Genomic DNA, 22,074 nt, shown 5'->3' with positions numbered 1-22,074 from the left:
CAACAGAAGAAAAAGAGGGGTCAGAGGAGGGAGTCGGAGGGAATGGCCAGGAGGCCTCAAAGCTCCCGGGTGCTCGTCACTCCCTAAGAGGGTCAGGCTCTTCCCCTACTTTCGCCTGTTCCCGGAGAGCGGAAGTGACGGGCACTAGAGGCGGGACCGGAAGCGGAAGCATCGGCTGCCCGACCCGGAAGTAGCGTTACTTGGACTTCCGACTCCGGGCCCACGTGAGGATACCAGCTGCTTGCCAACATGAACGGGGAGATCCTTGAAAAGAGGTGAGACCGAGCCTGGGCTTAGGCTGTCCGGGGCAGGGGCCGAGGGGGCCGAGTCTGCGCCTGATCGGGACGTGGGCTTCCCTTCCGGAGCGGGAGCCGGAGCCTCCGGCGGTCGGGGGGTGCGGTGTGGGGCGCCCATTGCCTTCTCTTACACTTCCCGCGATTTGTTCCGGTCACATTTGCTCTTCCTTGTTCCACCCCGGGGTTCCGAACCCGCGTCTTGTCCTCACTTCCACGATTTGGCTCTTTCCCTCTGCTCCGTTTCTGCCGTGCTGTTCTAACCGCCTAGTCATTCCCCACCTCCTGAAAGCCTTCTCTGATCTCTTGATTTGGCAAGGACTCCCTCCCTTCCCTCCGCTAGTGTAGCAGTTTGTTTTTACTTGTCCACTTTCTAACGTCGTATATTACCGTTCTCTGTATTCCTGCCGTTACCACACACTTGACTGAGTTCTGTGGAACCAGGGGTTCAGTTTTATCTAAACTTTGTATTCCTCCCCTCCCCCCTCTTCCAGTGTGAACACAGCAGTGCCCTGCAAATCGTAGGTACTTAATAAGTGTCTGTTGAATAACTTATTCGTCCCTCCTTCAGCCATCAATAAACATTTATTAAGCCCCTACTATGTGCCAGACACTATGTTGGCAATCTCTGACTGCTCAATCCTTTATTCCCACTGGCTCTCTTCAACATTTAATACCCTTTTTAATATGATATATATTATTTTGTAGTTGTCTATATGATGTCATTTTGCATGTCATATTATTCATGAAGTCCTAGGATTTAGAGCTGGAAGGGAACTTTAGAGATCTTTTGATTCAGCTCCCTCATTTTACAAATGAGGAAACTGAGGTCCACAAAGGTGAAATGACTTGCCCAAGGTTACAGGGCTTGTAAGTGGCAGAGGCATCAATTGAGCCCAGTCCTCCAATTCCAGATCCAATGCCCTTTTCTGCAACAGTAAAGTGTATATACAATATCTTTAGTCTATGCCTTTGTTGTTATTTTGCCCCTTACCATGCCAGACACTGTGGATTGTGGCTTAATCACCTCTCTTCATCGCTCTTAATTTCTTTGCCTTGGAAAAGCTGATAAAATACTAGTCACTGGACAAAATATTTTGCGCAACCTCAATTCATCGAGCAGAGTATCTAAAGATTCAAAGGAAAAAGAGGTTTCCAACCTTGAAGAGTTCCCAGTCTATTGATATAGTTAGGGTTACCCACAAATGTACCTAATGATGTTGACCACTTGTCCCCATTTTCTGTCCTTTTCCCTAGAGCCTGAGAAGATGCCCTAGAAGGACTAGGAAGTATAGGACAGAGGAATGGAACTGAAACCAAAAACTGTAGTCACACAATTGTATGATACTCTTGTTCATTGTCCCTCTCTTATAGGTGGTATTCGGTTTTACAGATTTCCAAAGTTTTGTTCAGTGTTCCAGGCTCATGTGAGGAGATAGTTTTGTTGAGCTGGAATTTGTTTGAGGAAGGAGGGATGTTACAGGTAGTGACATTTCTCTCTTGCCTTCTAGCAGCCTTCTGGCATTGAGCCAACAGGAAGAAGTAGTGGATTTACTTAAAGACTACCTACTGAGTGCTAGTGAAGATGAGGTAAGTGACTACTACCGAACCAAGACTCAAGGAAACCCCAGTGCAAAGGTACCATGGGGAGATAATCTTACATATATATGTAATCTTAGTAATAATATAATCTTACACACACATATACATACACACACACACACGTACATCCCGAACTGCATCTTATTCTTTATGCTCTTCTGAAACCAAGTTGTCCTTGCAGAAGTCATGGCACTGATAGTCACCTACCCACCCACCTTGTGGACCAAGTTCCCAGGGGGGCCTCTGTGTTCCTCCCTAATGAGTAATAAATTCCTGAAATGGTTGAGCAAAGAACCAGTAAATATTTGGGCTTTTCTCTGTCTGCCCAAATCAAATCAGCAAATATTTATGGAGGACCTAATATGGTCTGGGCATTATGTAGAATATAAAGAAATAGAAGACTTGTTCCCTGCCCTCAAGAACCCTAAATTGAGGTGGAGTCGGGAGCACAGCAAGATTAGTGTTCCTGCTCATTACGGAATTTCCCCATTCCCTCAACTTCAGTTTCTGCAGAGACTGACATGATCCTCTGACTAAAATGTGCTTACCGGATCCCTAGCAAATATAGTCGTTTCCAAATCCCTTACCATCCTTAACTTTGAAGCAAATAATTGAAATAATCATTTCTCCCAGGAAAACTGAAATGTCACAGAACAACTGTATTGGTGACATGGAGTTTTCTTTTCCTAGGACAGTCCATCTTGGACCATAGGATTTAGAGTTGGAAAGGACCTTAGAGGTCATGTAGTCCATCTCCCTAATTTGACCGATGAGGAATCTGGGGGTCCGAGAGGGCAGAGGACTTGCCCAAGGTCACACTGTTAGTAAGTAGCACAGCTGAAAGTTAAACCCCCAGGAACTATGTGACTTACGATACATGTCAGGGTGCCAGTACATGTTGTTACATAATGATGCCATATAGGTACATATCACCTTTCCTCCCAAGGCAGAGGTAAGACAGAGAGATGGAACATCCCAGCAGATCTTAGCGGACTCATGATCATTCCTTTGGATGGGTGGCTTGGCAGGAATTCCTGCTAGCCTTACTCATTGATCTCTCCACCCAGTCTTAAAAGCTGATCTTTTTGTTGATGTTGAGATGCCTGCACATCATTCCCCTCCCACTTACCCATGCCTTGCAATCATTACACAGATCGAGGGCTCACTCGTACATACCCTGTTCCCATGTCGGCTCAAGCATCACTTCCCTCTGGACTGGGTAGTAACTCTTTGTATATTTTTCTGTCTGAAGGAGGACAATGATGGAGGGAGGAAACATCGAAAGCTCCTGGAGACCATTGGTGGCCTGGATGGAAAGAACAGGTAACATGCACCTGAGACTAGATGAATTTGAGCTAGCTTGATAAAGGCCTGCATCTAGAGCTCTAAGGGACCTTAGAAGTCATCTAGTCCAAGACTTCTTAAACTTCTTCCACTTACAGCCCCTTAAACCCCATATGGAGCTGAGGCCCACAGTGTAAGAAGTGCCGATTTAGTCCGATCTGTCAGTATACAAAGAAGGCACCTGAAGGCCATAGAGGGTCATTGACTTTCCTGAGGTGGTCCTTAATGCTTAAGCAAGTAATGGCACCAGGATTTGGACCCAGGGCCTCTGACTACCAGTTCTGTAACTCACTTCCTTAAGGCTCCTCCAGTCATTCCTCAGATGTAACAGTGGGTCTAGGCTCCGAGCTTTCTCCAGTCATTCCCAGGATATCAGTTCATTATGCAAACTTTCAAGGAAGGGAAGTCTAAAAGTCAAGATTAGCAAATGCTCAGTTGCCTCTGGTTAGGATTGTGTCTGTTTTCATATTCCCATTCATCTCATGTATCATTTCAGGCAGAGATTGGCTGAGCGCTCAGAAGCCAGTCTGCAGGTGTCAGAGTTCAGTGTCAGCGCTGAAGGTAAGTCAGCAGGAGAGCCAGAGGTGTGTCAGCCTCCGCAGTCATGGGCATACAGAAGCCCAGGCTACCCAGGCTCATCATTTGCATCACTGTTAGCCTACATGTGAGAGCATGTAGGTGGGCAGCAAGCACTTTCACATTCTTGCTTTTTCACCAGCTGCCTTGTGCCAAGGACAAAGTTTCCTTCAGAGGTTGGGGGCAAGAGGAGGGAAGGGGCAGAGAGCAAGATGAGAAGCCCTGAAAAGGACACGTGGAGATTGAGGGACAGAGTAACTGGAGGGAGACCAGGTGGCCACTGCTAACAGTAATAATAGTTAGCATTTATACAGTACTATAAGGTTTGCCAAGCACTTCACATATGTTATCTCATTTGATCCTCATAAGAACAATCCTAGGAGGTAGGTGCTATTATTATCCATATCTTATAGATGAGGAAACTGAGGCAGATTAGGTGAAGTGATTTGCCCAAGGTCAAACACCTAGTAAGTGTCTGCAACCAGGTTTGAACTCCTCTTCCTGACTCCAGGCTCAGCCCTCTGTGCACTGCGCCACCTAGCTGCCTCAGATCTGTAGTTCACTAATATTTCCCCTCCACCCCACCCCCACGCCCCACCCCCTTTCAGATTCTCCCACCTTGGACAGCCACCCATCAATCACTGGCTTCTAAGTTAAAAGTGATGGATTTGGGGTATGTGTTGGACTTCCCTCCCCCACCCCCATATCTCACCCTAGGCTATGTGGCTGGGCCTGCCTCATCAATAGCTATATATTTGTTTACCCAGAGCAAATAACAGTTTGGGCCAGGTGAGTAATAGCTAATATTGCTTTTGTTTCCTCACTAGACTTCCTCATTAGAGGCAAGCCTAATGCCTAAGGGCATTTTATTAGGTGTTAAAATGTGAATATGTTTCTACCAGTTTGTTCAATGTGTTTGGAAAAGCAGTGCTTTCAGTCTGGCTAGGACTTATGGTGAAAAGAATGGGAAGGAGTGTCCGCTATATGCCAGGCACTGTGCTGAGCACTTTCTGCATGCGTGATCTCTTTTGTTCACTGCTTTCTGGTGAGCGGGTTTACCCCAGCCTCCCCACCTTCACTGTCCCAGGAGCAGTCTCCTTCACCCCCTGCTTCCTCCCTCCCTGCCTCCCTTCTGGCCCCTCCTAAGAAGTTTGGTGTTTGTACAGGGACAGGGGAGAAGCTGGAACTCACAGAGCTGCTGGCACCCATCAAGCCTTCTTCCTCGCTGAGCACTGTGAAGAAGCAGCTGAAGGAGGTCAAAAATAAGAAGACGGTGGAGTTACCCCTTAGCAAAGAGGAGAATGAACGGGTGAGTGATCTGGAAGATAGCCCAAAGAGAGAGGAAAGAATTGGGATGGCAAGATGGGCTAATTTGATAGAAAAGGCCCAGACCTATAGAATCCCCCTGCAGTTCAAAGAAGCCAGCTTCATTAACCTGATCCTTACCAAAGTGCACATTTAGAGGCCTTGTACTAAAGATGGATCAGTTTTGACAGAGTCATTGGGAATTCTGTTACAGAACAGGCTGAGTGCTTCTTACCACGTGGGGTAGACTTCGGGTACATCTCAATTTCAGCTCCATTTCTCTTTCTCCATCTGGAGGTGGTGGCTCTCAGCCTCTGCTTCAGCAGTTTCATTAAGAAGAAGATACTTTCATAGAGCCAGCCAGAATCAGACATCAGAGAACCTGGCCCCCCTAGCCCAGAACTTCAGGTGGCCAGTAGTAACTCAGTGGATCAGTGATCTCATATTCTGCTGGTTCAGATTGCAGCTCATCGATGGCCCCTCATTCTGTGTACATCTTGTCCTGTGATTTCCATAAATCCTTCAGGAAGGATCCATCTAGGACTCCTAGAACTCTTCCTCTGGGTCTTAGAGAATTTTGTGGACATCAGTGCAATACATGGACAGTCTGGATATTTAAGTCTAAGAAAATGTGCTCAAGAGCTCAGGCTTTTGGGCAAGACACTGGACATTCAGGATCTCGGGGGAACTTGGAGTCCTGGTAACATGATAAAAGCCAACTTCTGCCCTTCTGAGTTCTCTGATCAGATCCAAAAGGTCTTTTGACATTGAGCTCTGGGCTTTGGCTACTTTTCATCTTTCAGATCCACAGGGAAGCTGCCTACAACAAAACCTCCCAAGACATGGACAAGTGGGACCCAGTAGTCTTGAAGAACCGGAGTGCAGCACAGCTAGTCTTTCCTCTGGAGCAGGAGCAAGTACTAGATGCCCCTATCGAGGAGGTGCTCGGGGGCTGGAAGGTACGTTGGCTCAAGGGGGAACCAAGCTTCCATTGGGAGGGAGGTGCCAGGGCTCAAGATGGCCGAAATCCCATTGTAGAGAAGTAATAGTAGTAGCTGCCATTTGTCTAGCATTCCAGCGTGTGCAGAGTGCTTTGAGTCCATTACCTCATCTGGTCCTTCTAGCTGCCCTCCCTGTTAGCTCAGTGCTCCAGTGCATTGAATTGTGTCCATGAGGAAGGTGGGGAGCCGGGTCATCTCTGTCCTGTCACGAATACAGCAGCCAATGAACATAACTTGGAGAGATTTTTAGAGCTGCAAGTCTAGGCCTATCCTCTTCATGTTACAGATGCTGATATTAGACCAGGGAAAGGTTTAGTGCTGGCCTTTCCATCCTCTCTGTGCACACGCCATCATTTTTCCAGGTGTTTCTCTGCAGACATCTGCCTTCAAAAACCACAAATTAACATTACCTTTGTTGCGTCGTATTTTTATCTGTTTCGTTAAACATTTCTCAGTGATATTTTAATCTGATTCCAGTAGTTTGGGTGACAAATTTGACACCTCTAGTCTATTCCAATCCCAGGACTTCTTTTGATTCTGGTATTGTAAGGGCAGAGAAATTCAGTCACATTCAGAGTGATCTTAGGAAGCAGGGATTCCTTTGTCTGAATTCTGCCTCTGGGGCATGTCCATATCAGAGCTCAAAAATTTGTTCCCAGAACAGCCAAGAAATAGCAGTAATAACTGATATTTCTAGAGGGTTTTAGCTTGCAAAGCACTTTGCATGTATTATATCTTTTGAGTCTCACAAGGACCCCAGGAAGCACGTACCAGAGACATTGCCATCCCCATCTTACTGAGGAAGAAACTGAGGCTCAGACAGGTTAAGTCTCCTCAGCTAGAGAGTGTTAGAGGTACTATACTGCCTCTCATGAAAGAAAGAAGGATTCTCCAATGAAACACCTTGTGAGAGTGACAAACTGACAAGGTAGCTCTTTAAAACTGGACCATGGTGAACTGCAGAACAGCCAGTTCTTAGTCAATCCAAGGCATGAGATCGAAGGTGGGACTAGGCCTAGAGCATCTACAAATGTACATTGAATGGCCAGCATAGAGAGGAAAACATAGAACAGCTCATTGCAGTAACCCTCTTGTTGGCTTGAGTCACAGCTGAAGGGAAATAATCAACGAGTCAACATTTTGCAATCTTCCCTTGGTAAGAGGATGAGGATGTTATGCAACAGAGAGAGGTGGCTGTCCCCGGAACATGTGCAGGCTGCCATATTTACTCTGAGCACAGCATGGGCCCCAGAAACTTACATGGTGCCTGGGTACTGGATGTGGGGCACACAAGCCTTGAAAGCATTCACGCCTGAAAATTCACTTTCAGGAGGGGAAATTGTGACACATTAGACAAAAGAGAACAATAACAGGCATTCATATTGGGCGTGGAGGTTCTGTGGGTTACGTATTGTTTGGTTTTTTTGTTTGTTTTGTTGTTTGTTTTTCTTTTTTTTTTTCAACTTAGAGCACTTTACCTACAGGATGGCTTAGGCCAGAGGTATCAAACACACACATGCTAGTACTGCCAAACTAGATTAAAATGTAACAGGGAAATATTCAGCAAATAAATAGAGATCCAGTTAAACATAAATAACATGACATTTTAAAAGTAAGTCAATATGTGACTCATAGGGACCTTTCTGGGCATGTTAGTGGTGCCTGTTTCTATTTAAGTTGACATCACTGGTTTAGGCCTCCAGGGTACCTCCAGGCTTCCCTTCTTAGACACTTGATCTCTTCATTGTAGCTGTTCAGACAAAAGGCTAACACCAAACAGTTCTCAGAGGACTGTGAATCTTTCAAGTTGTATGCTATGACTTTGCTCCTATTTCCTAGAATTTTAGTTAACTTTTCTTTTTCTTTTTTTTTTAAACTGAAAAGATAGGGAGATGATAGTTGGAAACCATTTTGTAGCTTTTCATTTGTCAGGACTCCATAGCCACTCTATGGAGGGGTCCTTGAGTAAGTCATAAGGCTAGAGAGGATCTCAGAGGCCATTTAATCCAACTGTCTCATTTTCCAGAGGAAGAGACCCTCGTCTTTATAGACTTTGCCTCAGAGGACCTAGGCCAGGGAGGTGAAGCGTGTTGACTGAGATCACACAGATAGTAAGTGATGGATGGGATGGGAGCCCAGGTTGTCTCAAAATCTGGCCTCTTTTCCCTCCCTACCACACTGGGGTGTTTAAGAGATGTGTTGTTGGCCATGCCAGCACAATACAAGCCCTGACAGATCCTCCCACGCTAAAAGCATGGGTCCGTAGGTGAACTGTGTGTCATGAAGTGAGGCCCAGCCTAGCTAAGAGCAGAAGAGCTAGGTTAGCCCAGAGGTGAAGAATTCTTTGGGTCTCAGTAACTCACGAAGGCTGTCTCTAGGTAGGCAGGAGTGGCAGATTGTGAACTGTGTCAGGAAAGATTCCATTTGTAAAGCTTTGACATCGAAGGTTTGGCCCTGCCATCCATGCACCTTTGCTCTTCAGAAAATTCCATTTTCTAGGTAGGTGATAAAGAAGCCTTGTTTCCAAATTTGCCCCAGCATTTATCATTTTTATCATGATCGTGATCAGCTCTTCTCACTAAGGAAAGCTGTGTGATTAAAGAGGAGTTGGGGGTGTATATCTGAGGATTGGAGACGCTGAGCCTGGTGAATCAGTGGCCATCTTTTCTAGCTGCCGCTGCAAGACAAAGCAGATGAATTGACTCTGATAGTACTAGGAGTTTGAACTGGAAAGGGCCTTCCAGATCTTCCAGTCCAGCTCCTGGTATTGCAGCCCATATGTTTCCTACATACAGAACCAAGTCATGGTGGGAAATGCACTGTGGAGTTTAGGGAATTGCAGGCAGAGTGAGGAAATGACTGGGGTTAAATTTGAACTGTCAGGAAACAGGCTAATTACATGAAGGTCATATTTTTGTTCAGACAACGTCCTTTTGTGCTCAGGAAATTTAAAAAAGAAAAAACAACCCACTAGAACACAGCAGTCAGAGAGTGTGCCTAAAAATGCCTTGTTTTTCTTGTTTGATCCCATCACAAGTGAACAATACAGAGCTGGGGAGTGACAATAGCCCATCATGGCACATACGTCCACATGATTGGTAGCAGCTGGCTGTTCTGAAGTTTTGTTAATGGGTTTTGCCTGGAAGCTGTTAGCCAGATTTTCTTCCCTGCTTTACCATCAGCTGTAAAGAATGCTGATCTTAAAATCTAACCTTACCATCCTTCTAGAAAGTAAATTTAAAGGGAAAGACCTGATCTGAAGCTTAGAGAACAATTTGGAGGGGCGGGGTGGGGAGATCTTGCTCTGGGCCATGGAGAACATTTTGCAGTGGGTTTATGGTCATCTGGAGTGTTGAGGGGAATCATCTCTCCATCAGAGCAAGAGGCAGGTGAGAGGCCTTAGCAAGAGCCCAGTTTGGTCAATCAGGAGGCCTCTGTTTGACCTCTGACACTTAACTAGCCATGAGCCTCTCTGGACCTCAGTTTTTATCTTTGACAAAACCTCGCCAGAGCATCCATTTTTGAGCTGGGAAGGACCCTTAGAGACCAGCTAGTCCAACCCACTTGTTTTACAGAGAAGGGAAGCCAAGAGAACAGAGTTGCCCAAAGTCATGATGTGAACCCAGATGTTCTTGACTCCGAATCCAGGCCCCCTTTCCCTATTCAGGTGCTGTGAGGAAAGCTTTTTGCTAAGCTTTAAAGTACTCTAGAACTGTGGGGCATGTGTGATCTTGGAGGAAGTTGGCCAAATTCACTCCTTGATGGTGGCTCTGTGGTTTCCTGGGTCATGAGCAGCCCTGGCCCCTGAGGCTGAAAATCGGAATGAGGAGAACCCCCCCCAGGGTATTGAAGAGCGAGGAAGCAAGCTATTTTACAGCTTCCGCTGCTCGCCTTTGGCCCAGGGTGGCCAGCCTTGGCCAGCTTCCTAGCTCATCTCCAGTGGCATAGAGCAGGTGGAGGTAGGAAGGAAAGGTGTGGGCGCCTTGCTCAGATTTGCTGTGTCCTGTTGTATTATGTAGGCAAGAACTCCCCTGGAACAGGAAATTTTTAACCTCCTCCACAAGAACAAGCAGCCTCTGACTGACCCTTTATTGACACCCGTGGAAAAGGCCTCCCTGAAAGCCATGAGCCTGGAGGAGGTAAGTGCCTGACTGCCATGGCCCCCTTCCCCCTGAGCTTCCTCCCCTCTCCTTGGCAAGCATCTCCAGCATGCTCTCTTCCCTGAGGTACCCAGCAACCCTGGGCTCACCATTCCTGTCATTCACCGTAGGCCAAGCAGCGCCGAGCAGAGCTTCAGAAAGCCCGGGCCCTGCAGTCCTACTACGAGGCCAGGGCTCGAAGAGAGAAGAAAATCAAAAGCAAAAAGTAAGAAGAGGTCCTGGGTAGCTTGTGCTGGTTGGAATCTTTCCATTAGAGGGAAACAGCCTGGTTTTTGCTGTGCTGTAAAGCCCTAAGGGAAAGTGCTGCCACTGGCCAGAGGCAGTGCCATCTAGCAGCAGAAGCACAGGGCCCCGCCTCCAGTCCTAACTTCTGCCACCTCCTACATGCATGTGTGTGGGGGCAAATCACTTCCCCTCTATGGACCTCAGTTTCCTTATCTGGAAAACGAGGGGGTTGGGCTCAGTGATCTTTTGAATCTCAGTATTTAGAACTAGAAAGAAGCTTGGAGACCATTTTAGTCCAACCCCTCTTGCTTTCGAGAGGAGGAGACTGAGAGGCCAGAGAGGGAAAGCACTTGGCCAGTACCCTACTGGCCAGTAGTTTGGAAGCAAGCTGGAAGCAATACCAAGATTCTCTGGCTCCAGACCTAGGCCTGTGGTAGAAGGGGCCATGTGGATGGGCAGGGGATTCTCCAGCCAGGTGATACTCCCCTTCAACTGCCCAGACCAAATACCATTATCCTTTTTTTTTTTGCTTAAAAGGCACCTTCTCTGGCTTTATCTGGATAGTGCCTTCTCTACTTCGTCAAAGGAAGAAAACGTTGCTCATTAGCCCTGGCTTAATGACCTCCTCTTGCCCAAGTCCCAAGGAGAGGTCAGCCCTGTGTCATAGGCTAGTAGGATTTCTCAGCTCATAACCTCTTCACCCCACCTTGAAGCTCTTCAGGGGCTGGCTCTTTCTCAGTCTTCTAGAAGCAGTAAGCCACCCCTACATTCTATCGCCCCCCCCACCGCACCCTCCCACAGGACAACTGTAGGAGCTTGGGGGCTGCCAGCAGTGGGATGAAGGGACCACATTCCTCTTCAGGAGAGGGGCCAGTACCCAAAGCTGGCTTTTGGGATGTGGCCCCACTTCACCATCACTGTGGCTTCTCCCTTTTGTGGCCGTCCTCTCCCAGGTTTCGCAAAGTGCTAAAGAAAAGAAAGGCCAAGGAGGCTCTCAAGCAGTTTGAAGAATTGTGGAAGGTCAATCCCACCGCGGCCTTGGAAGAACTGGAAAAAATGGAAAAGGCCAGGATGAAGGTAGGCTTCTCTTCTCCTCCTATTCTTGGGGCCCAGCACACTTTCCCCCAAACCATGTGAACATCACTCTCTGTACTTTCTCTCAGGAGCGAATGAGCCTCAAACACCAGAACAGCGGGAAATGGGCCAAGTCAAAAGCTATTATGGCTAAGTATGACTTGGAGGTAAGTAAGCATCAGGGTGACCAAGAAGATGTGGGGGGCGGGGGGTGAGTAGAAGGGTGATGAGAGCAGAGTCTAGAGAGGCAGGGATGGTGGCTGCCAAGATAGCATCAGTTGGGGTAGATGAGGTAGCTAATTTTACTTGGACACTCTGGAGGAGGTTAGGACTAGGTGGCCTCTGAAGGCCTTGCCAGCTTGCCACTTAGGATTCAAATCATGTCCCTCCCCATTTGTCTTTGTGACTCCATGGGCCGTGGCCCTTCTGTCCTCCTCTGAAAAAACTGAGGTCCCTTGCAGCCCTGGAGCTATGACTCCGACCATCGCTGCTGCTGCCTTTGTAGTTCTCATAGTAACTGATATTTCTGTGAGCTCCTTAGAGTTTGCAGAGTGCTTTATGTGCTTCAACTCATTTATTTGATCAAACAAAAGTTCCCCAATGGGGTATAGACATCCATCCTGCCCTACAAGAAACTGAGGGGAAAGGGGATGAGGGAGGGGGTGACAGAAGGGAGGGCAGACTGGGGAAAGGGGCAGAATATATGCCATCCTGGGATGGGGGGGAAGGGTAGAAATGGGGAGGAAATTTGTAACTCAGAATCTTGTGGAAATAATAAAAAAATAAATTAAAAAAAATGCATTTGAGCTTTCCAGGAAGTAGGTGCTGAGGCATTATTATCTCCAGTTTATAGGTAAGGAAACGAGACAGAAGGAAAGTGGTTTGCCCAGGGCCATACAGCTTATAGTCTGGGGCAGAAGTGGAACCCAAAGCTTCCTGACTCCAGGTCGATAATATCTTAGCACAGTTGAGTTTCTCAGGCTGGTGAGTTGAGCCCAGGTCCAGGTGGCACTGGCATCCCTAGGATTGAGGCTCACTCCCTCTTGCTGTGTCTCATTCAGGCCCGTAAGGCAATGCAGGAACAGTTGACCAAGAACAAAGAACTGACCCAGAAACTTCAGGTGCCCTCTGACAGTGAGCATGATGAAGACGCTAAAGAAGACAGCGGCCTTATCCCTGACATCGTGAATGAAGTGCAGATGAGCCTTGACGGCCCAAACCCCTGGATGCAGAAAAATCGGGGGCTCAACACCAAGGCCTCTCACATCCAGAAGAAGCCTGTTGCCAGTGAAGAGTCTGAGTCTGAGCCTGAGGAGGAAGAAAAGGCCAGGGCTGAGGAGGACACACTGCTGCAGGAAGTGGAAGAGAGGCGGTCCCTTCGGAAAGGGTCAAAGGTTGACCAGGGGTCACAGAAGCAGGGACACAGAACAAAAGGTAAGCCACTCTGAGAATTCTCTGGCGCCATAAGAATCATTTCCGTGTGGTCTCTCCCATGGGGAAGAAACCCTTCACTTCCTGAAGAACAGTCTCAGTATCCTCTCTAAAATGAGGGCAGTAAAGCTTGTCTCACAGCCTTGATGTCACAAGGGGCAGCAACACGTAAAACCTTGTAAGAGCCCTTTAGAAGTGGGCGCTGTGCTGACTTTATGGGATGGGTTGTATCACCAAAGCAGTCCCCTGTCCCATCCGTCCCGTCCATCCTGTCTCCCTCCCTGCCCCCCCCCCCAGCCTTTGCTTTTTAGCCCTTCCTGGAGGAGAAACCCGCTGTGTCTTAAGGTCACCAGCCCTTTCCATTTGGGACAGCTCTGACTGCTGGGTCTTTCTTGGCAACAAGCCCAAATCTGTCCCTGTGTACCATCCACCCATTTGATGAATCAAAAAGCGTCAGCTCTCATTCAGAATGCATGGCAGGACCTTCATTGGGCAGAAGCCCCTTCCTTAGCCACAGTTGTCTGCTTTTGTGGTTTCACCAAGCCACATGATTTTAAGGGAAAATGAGGGCATTAGTACTATAGGTTTGGAGTGCCAGGGCCACCTAAGGTGCCTGTCAGGGGACAAGCTCCCCTAGAACACGATGTTGCTATAATGGCTCATCTGGGCCCCAGGGCACAGGTCAGGAAGTACTTCTTTCCCCGTTCCTCACAAAGTGGGAGACACTGTGGGCACAGAATGTTTTCTTTGCTCTGAGACACTGCTCTGTCAGGTGATTTCACTTACCTGTTTTTCCTTGTTGCAAGGGAAGGCTTGTGGCAGTGATGGTGGACTATATTTAATCTGGAAATGATTATGATGCTAAAAGGCATCTGTAAAACTTGATTTCAAAAACATTCTCCTCTAACTGAACATCACGTGTCGGGTCCTGAGATATAGGCTTGGGCTAGGCTGCTCAATTGTCTCCAACAAAAACTTAAATAGAACTTCTGAAAGCAGGCACCTGCTCACTCTCTGGCAGTTAGAGCTATCGGGAGCCGAAGGAACTGACCACCTGTGGAGGCAGCACACATTTCACCAGTGGTCTGAAAGCAATGGGTGGGGGACTGCTTGTCCAGATGTTGTAGAAGGAATTCTCATTTGTGCATTACGTGGTCTCTTGAGTTCCTGCCAGCTCTGAGGCAGCAAGGTGGTCTTGTAGGTAGATTGTTTGGACTTGGGGTCAGGAAATCCTGCCTCAGATACTTCCCAGCTCTGTGACCCTAGACAAGTCACTTCACCTTGCACAGCTGCTGTTTCCTCATGGGTAAAGTGGGGACAATGATATAGCATCCACCTCCCAAAGTTGTTGTGAAGATCAAATGAGATGATATATGAAGCATGCACGTTGTAGACCTTAAAGTGCTGTATGAATGCTCCCTGTTATTATTACCTGCTAAAAAGAAGGAATTGTACCTTCTGATCAAAGTGAACAATGGATGGGTGGGTGGATGGGTGGATGGATGGATGGATGAATGAATGAATGAATGGATAGATATCCACTACCAGCTCCCAGTTTCCTCATCCCCAGAATCAAAGGTTGGACTGGATAATCCCTTCCAACTCTCACCTTGCATCCCTCTTGGGGGATCTTGGGCAAACCCCTTTCTGTCCCTTTCCATCTTCTCTAATATGAGGCGTTGGGCTAGAGGGCCTCTGGGTTCCCTTCCAGCTCTGAAACCTCTGAAACTGGGGTGTCATTGGTAACTAGACAGGGTAAGCTGTCTGCATCCATTGTGGAAAATTCTGCCTCTAGTTCCATGAATGAGCCAGTGGATGATAATGCACTGCTTGATAATCTGGAATGATTCCAGTTTCAAAGTGAATAGTATTTGTTCTGTTGGCCTTTGTAAACAGCAGGGCATAAATTAAAAGGACCTGCTATTCAGAGACCACCTATTTTTTTGACCCCTGGGTCCTCCACGGCAGCAAGTTTCCCTGCCTAATTATCTAGTGAGTCATTGGTGAAGCTGAGAATAGAACTCAAGGGAAAGCTACAGTGCTTTTACTACTAAGCCCCTCTGCCCACCACTTGACAGGCAGTGGGCTGCAAACTGTCCCAGAAGTCCAGCATATAGAGACTCCCTCATCCATCCCAGAAGTATCTTTCACAGAAGCCCCATCACCCATGGGTGGTTAGCAGTTGTTCAATGATGAGGCACCTTTCTGTCTCCCTTCCCTAATAACTGATTTTCTTTTTCTAGAACCTAGGAGGACGCAGGAAGACAAGGAGGTGTTAGCTGAACTGAGGACCCTCTCTAAGCATATAAACCAAAAGGCCAGGAAGATGAAGCAAGATGGAGAACAGGGTGTGAGCTCAGCTCCAGCTCCCCCCAGTGAGCCAAGCATCCAGAGAGAGGAACAGTCCTTGCTAGATGAGAGGCCAGAGAGAGTACAGACCATGGAGGACCTAGAGATACTGGGCATGGGAGAAGTTAGCCAAGGAGAGAAACAGCTCAGGCCTGGAGTGGAAAGGCAGCAGCAACGTAGTCAGACTGAGCAAAGGAGTCCTCCCGAGATGAAGCAGGAGCCCATGATTGATCTGCACAGCATCATCACTGTGAAGACCCACAAGGCAAACACCTCTTTATCAGTCCCCACCATTGTAGATGAGGAGGTGAGTGGGTCTGGGCCCAGGGCCCTTGTGGGGAGAAAAGTACGAGCCAGGAAGCCCTGCTGGCTGCTGGGCCTCATCTAAGGCTCAGGGATGGCAGAGACTTTATGGAGGCCTTAGGGGGCACTGCAGTATTTCAAACCAGACCTTTCATTCAAATTCAGTGGGTCTGTGGCTTGACAGATTCCCTGGAACCCAAGCAATTATTGAATCAGAGATTTGGTATTGGAAAGGACCCCAGAGCTCAAACTAGTGCAATGTCCTTTTTCAGAGAAGCCAAGTAGTGACTTGCCCGTGGTCCCCCAGGTCATCAGTGTAGGTAACAGCTATGATTCTGTTCTGGGTGAGCCAACCCGAAATCTAGCATCCTGTTACTGTGTCCCTAGTATTACTGTTTGGGCTGCTGGGGGGCTGGGCAGTGGGGGTGTTTAGAGACCTGGCTGATCCCCAGATCCCCTCAAGCAGAGCCTGCAGTACCAGTAGCAGCGAATGGGGGCCAGACTGGCTGGGCAGAACATTGTTCTCAATTCCAGGGGCAGGGTGGCCGAGGCAGTGTCTGCTCCCCAGTCACCTAGGATTCTAAAACCTGGCTTCAAATGTGAGCTCTGCTAATCCAGTCCACCAAACATTTCTCAAGTGCTTCCTGTTTGCTAAGCTCTGTACCCTGTAAATGCTGAGAATCAATCTAAAGACAATATAGAAAAAGTCATTTCTACCTTCAGGGAGCTTATGTTCTTCTAGGGGCAGGAGCCTTTAACCTGGACACTAGGAACTTGTTTAGTTTTTTCTCCGGTGTTGATAACTATATCAATGTAATTGTTTTCCTTTGTAGTCTTTCATATTTTATTTTATGCATTTAAAAACATGATTCTGAGTAGGGGCCCATCGATAGGAGTCTGACAAAGAAAAGGTTAAGAATCTCTCGCCTGTGGGGATGAAACGTAAAAAGCTAAGTGTGTATGCAGTCTTCTGAGGAAGAGGAAGTGGGGTGGTACCTGAGCTTTCCCCTACAGGAAACTAGGGATTCTAAGAGGCAGAGGTGACCGGAAGGCATTCCCAGTGTAGGGGGTAACCAGTGTAAGGCATGGAGGTAGGAAATGAAATGTTGAAAACAGCAAATAAGGCTGCTTGGTTGGTTTGTAAATCTGAAAAGGTAGGCTGTGGCCACATGGAGCCATCCACCCCAGTGTTCCAACCTGTCAAGAGCTTCTGGAATCCTGTCATCCAGCATTAGTCAAATAAACCCTCCCAGCTTTAGATCTTCACTACTTACTACAACCTTAGGATTTGCCTGGGTGTCAAAGAAGGAGTTTGGCCTGGATGGCTCCGTGCCCTCCAAAACCTGTGATGTTTGAGTCCTGCCGGAGGCTCGAAAGCATGGGCAGCATTATCCATAGAAAGCCAGGACTCCTTTGATTTCTGGGTTGAGCTAATGTATTGCAAAAGCTTCCTTTAGACAATGGAGTGATTCCAATGCAGAGTGAATTGTAGGACGGGCCTGAAAACCTTGGCCAGAGCCTGGGCCTGAGATCTCCAGTGTTGGAAACCTCTGGCCAGCTCTAGAGTTTTGATTCTATTCAAGGCAAGGAGGCAGAGTGGATTCCCGCCAAGAGGACTCCCCTGGAGTGTAGGACCCTGCACCTAGCCTCTCCTTAGCCTCTCCAGAGGTTAGAAAGGTGGGGAGGAGATAGCCTCTACTCAGGCCAGATCTGGTGAACCAGGCCTTTCCTCCGCCCAGTTTACACACAGGCCATTGTTCAGTGCTTCCCCCAGGGGGCGCTGCAGGGTCACAACCTGGCACCCCAGGCGATCCATGCTGCTTAGCAGTTGGCAACCTGCACTCCCATCTGCTCCTTGCTCTTGTCTCCTCCCAGGACTGTGACGAAGAGGTAACCCAAAAGCAGATAATAAAGGAGGCCTTCGCTGGGGACGATGTCATCGCTGACTTCCAGAAGGAGAAACGCGAAGCTGAGAAAGCAAGCAAGCCAAAAGATATTGACCTGAGCCTGCCAGGCTGGGGACAGTGGGGTGGTCCGGGCCTGGTGATCAGTGCCAAGAAGAGACGCCGGTAAGGCCCATCTGATTTATATATGTTTCTAGAGCCCTTTGAAGTCTACAAAGTGCCTTCCTCACAGCAACGGTGGGAGGGAGGGAATACAGTTAATTGTTCTGCCCATTTTCCAGGTAGGGATACTGAGCCTCAGGAGGGAAAGGGTTCCTCAGCTGAAAGGACCCACAATCATCTCTTGCCTCTCAGGTGCCTCTGAGCCATACTTGAACTGTGCCATTTTATTTTCTGCTGCTCAGGTTTCTCATCAAAGCCCCTCAGGTCGCTCCAAGGAAAGACAAGCGCTTGCCAAACGTGGTCATCAACGAGAGTCGGAATGTCTGGGCAGTGGCCCACCAGGTAGGGAGGTGGCTTCAGGACAGGCCGCTGACCTGTACCTGTCATGGAAGCCTTGACTGCCTCACACACGTGTTTCTGCCCTAGCTATAGGACCTGGATCATGAGAGGCAGCACAGTGCCATATAGAGTACACTGTCCAACAGCATGCAGTCGAGAACACAGGACTCAGAGTGAGCAGATGCCTGGCTTCAAATCTTGTTTCTGGCACACAGTAGCTGTGTGACCTAGGACAGATCACTTAAACTCTCTGAGCCCCAACACTTTACCTGCCTCCCAGGGGTTGTGATCAGAGTGTCTGGGTGTGTCCGTGCCAGGCACTATGTTAAGTGCTGGGGATAAAAAGAAATACCAAGGACAGTCTTCCCTGCCCTCAAGAAGCTCAGAGTCTAATGGAGGACACAGCATGCCAACATCTGTGTACAGGTGTACACAGACAAGAGACAGTGGAGATAACCTCAGAGGGATGGCCCCAAGGAGGACTAGGAAGGTGGAATTTTAGCTGGGACTTGAAGCTGGGAGGGGAGGGAGGGCATTCATTCATGGCACAGGGGGACAGCCAGGGAAAATGGTCGGTCTTGTTCACAGAGCATCTAGGGTCTCAGGTGTGAGAGGCCTAGGAAAATATGAGAGAGGCTTTGATCACCAGACTGAGGATAGAATGGGGTAGGGGAGGGCAGGGTCACTAGATAACCTCTAAAGCTCTGTAAATCTAAGAATCCCAGATACAGGAGCTGTTCACAGACCAAATGGAAAGAATCCATGTGAGAATAATCTCTCCAAACTGGGCTTTATAGCAGGAGCTAGCCTGAGTCCAAGGATTGTAGCTAATCAGTGGCATGAGAAAATCCTTGTTTTCATTTTTTTCATAAGCCAGAGGTACACACCCCTCAAAGCAATCAATGATTTTCCAAGGTGAAAAGTCCCTGCTAATTCCTGGAGTAGGAGAGTACATGTGTACTTTGGGGTTGAGTCTTATATCTTGACCTGGATAAAAAGTCTAGATTGGGCTCTTCTCTCTCCCCCCTTCCTCTCTTCCTCTCTTCCCCCCTCTCCTCCCCTCCCCATCCCCCTCTCCATTCGGTCTTTCTTGGGTGCACTTTGGAGAAGCATAAACAAAGTGCTGTGTCAGGACTAAGAGGCAAAAGTCCTGTCAGAGGCACCCAAGAAGGCTTCCTAAAAGAGGTTAGATTGGAGTTGGGTGTTCTCAAGGGCCTGACACCTAGTGTCAGAGCCAAAATTGAAACCCAGGTCTTCTGACTTTGAATCTAGTGTTCTGTCTGCCAGTCATTCACAAGATCATAGATTGAAAATCTAATACCTCATTTTACGGATGAAGAAACTGAGGCCCAAAGAAAGGGCTTGTCCAGACCATGCAGGCAAATAAGCCAGAAAGCTGGGATTTGAACACATGTCCTTTGCCTCTAAATCCAAGGCCCTTTTCATTACATCACACTGCCTCTCTGCTATAGAATCCTGATGTAGGACCATCCCCTGTGGCCCATACCTTCTGTAACCCACTATGTTGCCAAAATGCCACATGCCTACTTTCTCTCTCCAGCTCCACACCCTGCTGACACAACCTAGAGCCATCCAGAGCCCTGGGCCCCATGCCTGAGCTCCTTTCCCATCTCCTGCAGGTAAATGTGCTTCCGTTCCCGTTCACCCACCAGTATCAGTTTGAAGAGACCATCAAGACGCCAGTGGGCACCACATGGAACACGCAGAGGGCCTTCCAGAAGCTGACCGCTCCCCGCGTGGTGACCAAACCTGGCCACATCATTGAGCCCATAAAGGAGAAGGATGTTGAGTCTTCTCCTTCCCGCTTGGGCCCTCCAACCCTACAGAGAACAGGAGGACAGCATGCCCACCATAGGAGGAGAGGGCCAAAGAAAGCCCTTTAAGTCCTACTGCTGGCCCCAGGGCCAAGAGAACTTGGTGCTGGGACACCATGCCCGGGTGATAATGCTGCCTCCTCCTGGAAATAAAGCAAACCTTCCCTATAAATGGAGCTCAGTGGATCACATCATCTTCCAGGCTTCTCCTTTCTCTATTTACTGTCAAACAGATCTGCCGAAGGTCTCGCAACTCCTGCTTGACTGGGAGCTCATCAGGTGGCCTAATAGGGGCCACGTTGGGGAAGAAAAATCTGGAGTGCAAAGCAGATTTAATAATACTTTCCATCCATCTGGACAGCATTTTCACAGCCATTCTCTCTGACCCTTTCTGGGGGAGGGGGAAAAGGAACAGAAAAAGCATCCCCATAGAGCAGACGGCTTCTCTGTGCTATTAACTGACTTTGGGCAATTCCCTTCCCCCTCTGGATTTCAGGCACCTCGTAAAATGACAGGGTCCAATTGGACCAGGGGTTCCTAACTGGGGTCTGTGTGACTATGGATGGGGGAAAAATGTATTTCAATTTGTCTGGTTTCCTATAGCTCTTGTACATTTGGAAACATTTTAAGAAGGGATCCATAGGCTTCACCAGAATGCTAGAGGGGCCTGTAACACACAAAAATAAGTCACCCCCTGGTCAAGTGATCCCTAAGGACTTTGAGTCCTAATGTTCTAGGAATCTGAAACAGACCCAGAGAGAAGGTAATCTTCCCCAAGTGGCACCGTCAGGGCTAGACCTTGGGTCAGATACTTGGCACTGAGTCTTCCCATTCCACTGAAGTTTTCCAGTCTGGTTTCAGAGGAATTTGGGGTTTTCTTGTCCTGTTCTTCCACACTGATGGAAATGTGTGAAGTGGATGCCCCCAAAGGATGAGGCTATTCCTGGAACTCTGTGATCCAGGAAATTCTCTCCAGGGCTCGAAAGAGGAAGCGTCTTTTTTTGGACCACTTTGGCTAGGCACAGAACGCTACAAATCTCTTTCCTTGCCCCTAGGAGGAGCACTGAATCCCATGCTACCCTCTGCCCCTGCTTTGGAGAGTCACCCTCTATTAGGCAGCTCTCCTCTCCCTCCTAACTTCCATAGATGCTTGCTTCTGTACTTGGCTTTGGGTTTGGCAGTTGTGTTGAAGACCTGAGCTGCCTGGAAGCCAGGCAGATTCATGTCTTATCATTAAGGGTTCTTTTATGAATGGCTGCTGAGGAACGGCCTTGAAAGGTACACGCAGGCCTCTTGCTGAGGAAGATCTCTGCCTCGTGCAAATGAAGACTCGCACATGCATGAGTAAGGGAGGTAGGGACAGTTCCTATATTGTGAATATTTCATAGTATTTCCAATACTTCACAATGTCAGCTAGGTGAAACCTGCTCCACACCAGAGGAAACAGTTTCTGGTGCCAACTCCAAGCAAAAAGCAAAACCTACCCTGTTTTCCAGAGGATGAGGGACAGATTATCGCTATATTAGTTTCCTCCAAAAAGCTCTTACTACTGAGTACCTACTCCATCAACATTAATTAAGCACTTACTGTGTACCAGGCACTGCCCTAAGCATGAGGATACAACGAAAAAGCACTAACAGCAAATTCAGCCCCAAACTTTGTAGTGAGCCTGGTCTCTGCCATTCCAACTCTACCTCTTCTGCCCCTTCCACCAACCTGGCCTCCTTCAAAAAACAAACTAGTGGGCATTGATGTTTAGTTTTTTGTTTGGTCCAGATCTGTGATTCTGTCAGTATGAGGAATTCATAGCGTGGAAACCCTGATGCTGATTGGCAGCTCTCCTGGAAGTTGTGGTTTGAGGGTTGCTTAGGACACTGAGGTAGATAACTTTCCCAGGATCACACAGTATCATCAGAGACAGGACTTGAACCTAGGTTTTCCCGGTGCCTAAGGCTAGCTCGGTCCTCCATTAAGCAATACTGCATCTCCATTTATCCAGTTGTGACTTGATGGTCTGCTCCAAGTGCTGTGTGATGCTGGACTCAGTTGTCCCTGGGTGAGTTATCCCCTAGGGTAGTGAAAAGGAAACTATTTGAAGTTGGGATCTCAGATTCTAATCACATTTCTGGTACTACTTGTGCGACCTTAGGCAAGTCACTTTCAACTCTAGA

The 22,074-nt window shown here is 48.0% G+C and overlaps 1 protein-coding gene across 3 annotated transcripts; it reads left to right on the top strand.

Moving 5' to 3' along the window:
- The first annotated feature begins 207 nt into the window (after positions 1 to 207).
- Positions 208 to 20,486, top strand: UTP14A (UTP14A small subunit processome component). 3 transcript variants are annotated; one of them, XM_036740250.1, is made up of 15 exons: positions 208 to 275; positions 1,808 to 1,883; positions 3,148 to 3,218; positions 3,736 to 3,800; positions 4,982 to 5,124; positions 5,924 to 6,079; positions 10,141 to 10,260; positions 10,392 to 10,486; positions 11,460 to 11,583; positions 11,670 to 11,747; positions 12,642 to 13,014; positions 15,255 to 15,667; positions 17,539 to 17,732; positions 17,972 to 18,071; positions 19,709 to 20,486. In XM_036740250.1, exons 1-15 carry the CDS (start codon positions 250 to 252, stop codon positions 19,970 to 19,972), a joined length of 2,298 nt encoding a protein of 765 aa, XP_036596145.1. In that variant the 5' UTR covers positions 208 to 249; the 3' UTR covers positions 19,973 to 20,486. The 3 variants fall into 3 exon arrangements, with proteins under 3 accessions (XP_036596145.1, XP_036596144.1, XP_036596143.1); XM_036740249.1 differs by having other exon boundaries at positions 211 to 275; positions 1,805 to 1,883; XM_036740248.1 differs by lacking the exon at positions 208 to 275 and adding an exon at positions 1,138 to 1,632 and having other exon boundaries at positions 1,805 to 1,883.
- The last annotated feature ends 1,588 nt before the right edge of the window (positions 20,487 to 22,074 follow it).

The sequence above is a fragment of the Trichosurus vulpecula genome, chromosome X (assembly GCF_011100635.1).
Source record: "Trichosurus vulpecula isolate mTriVul1 chromosome X, mTriVul1.pri, whole genome shotgun sequence".
Taxonomy (NCBI): domain Eukaryota; kingdom Metazoa; phylum Chordata; class Mammalia; order Diprotodontia; family Phalangeridae; genus Trichosurus; species Trichosurus vulpecula.
This window is presented reverse-complemented; position numbering and strand designations above follow the sequence as displayed.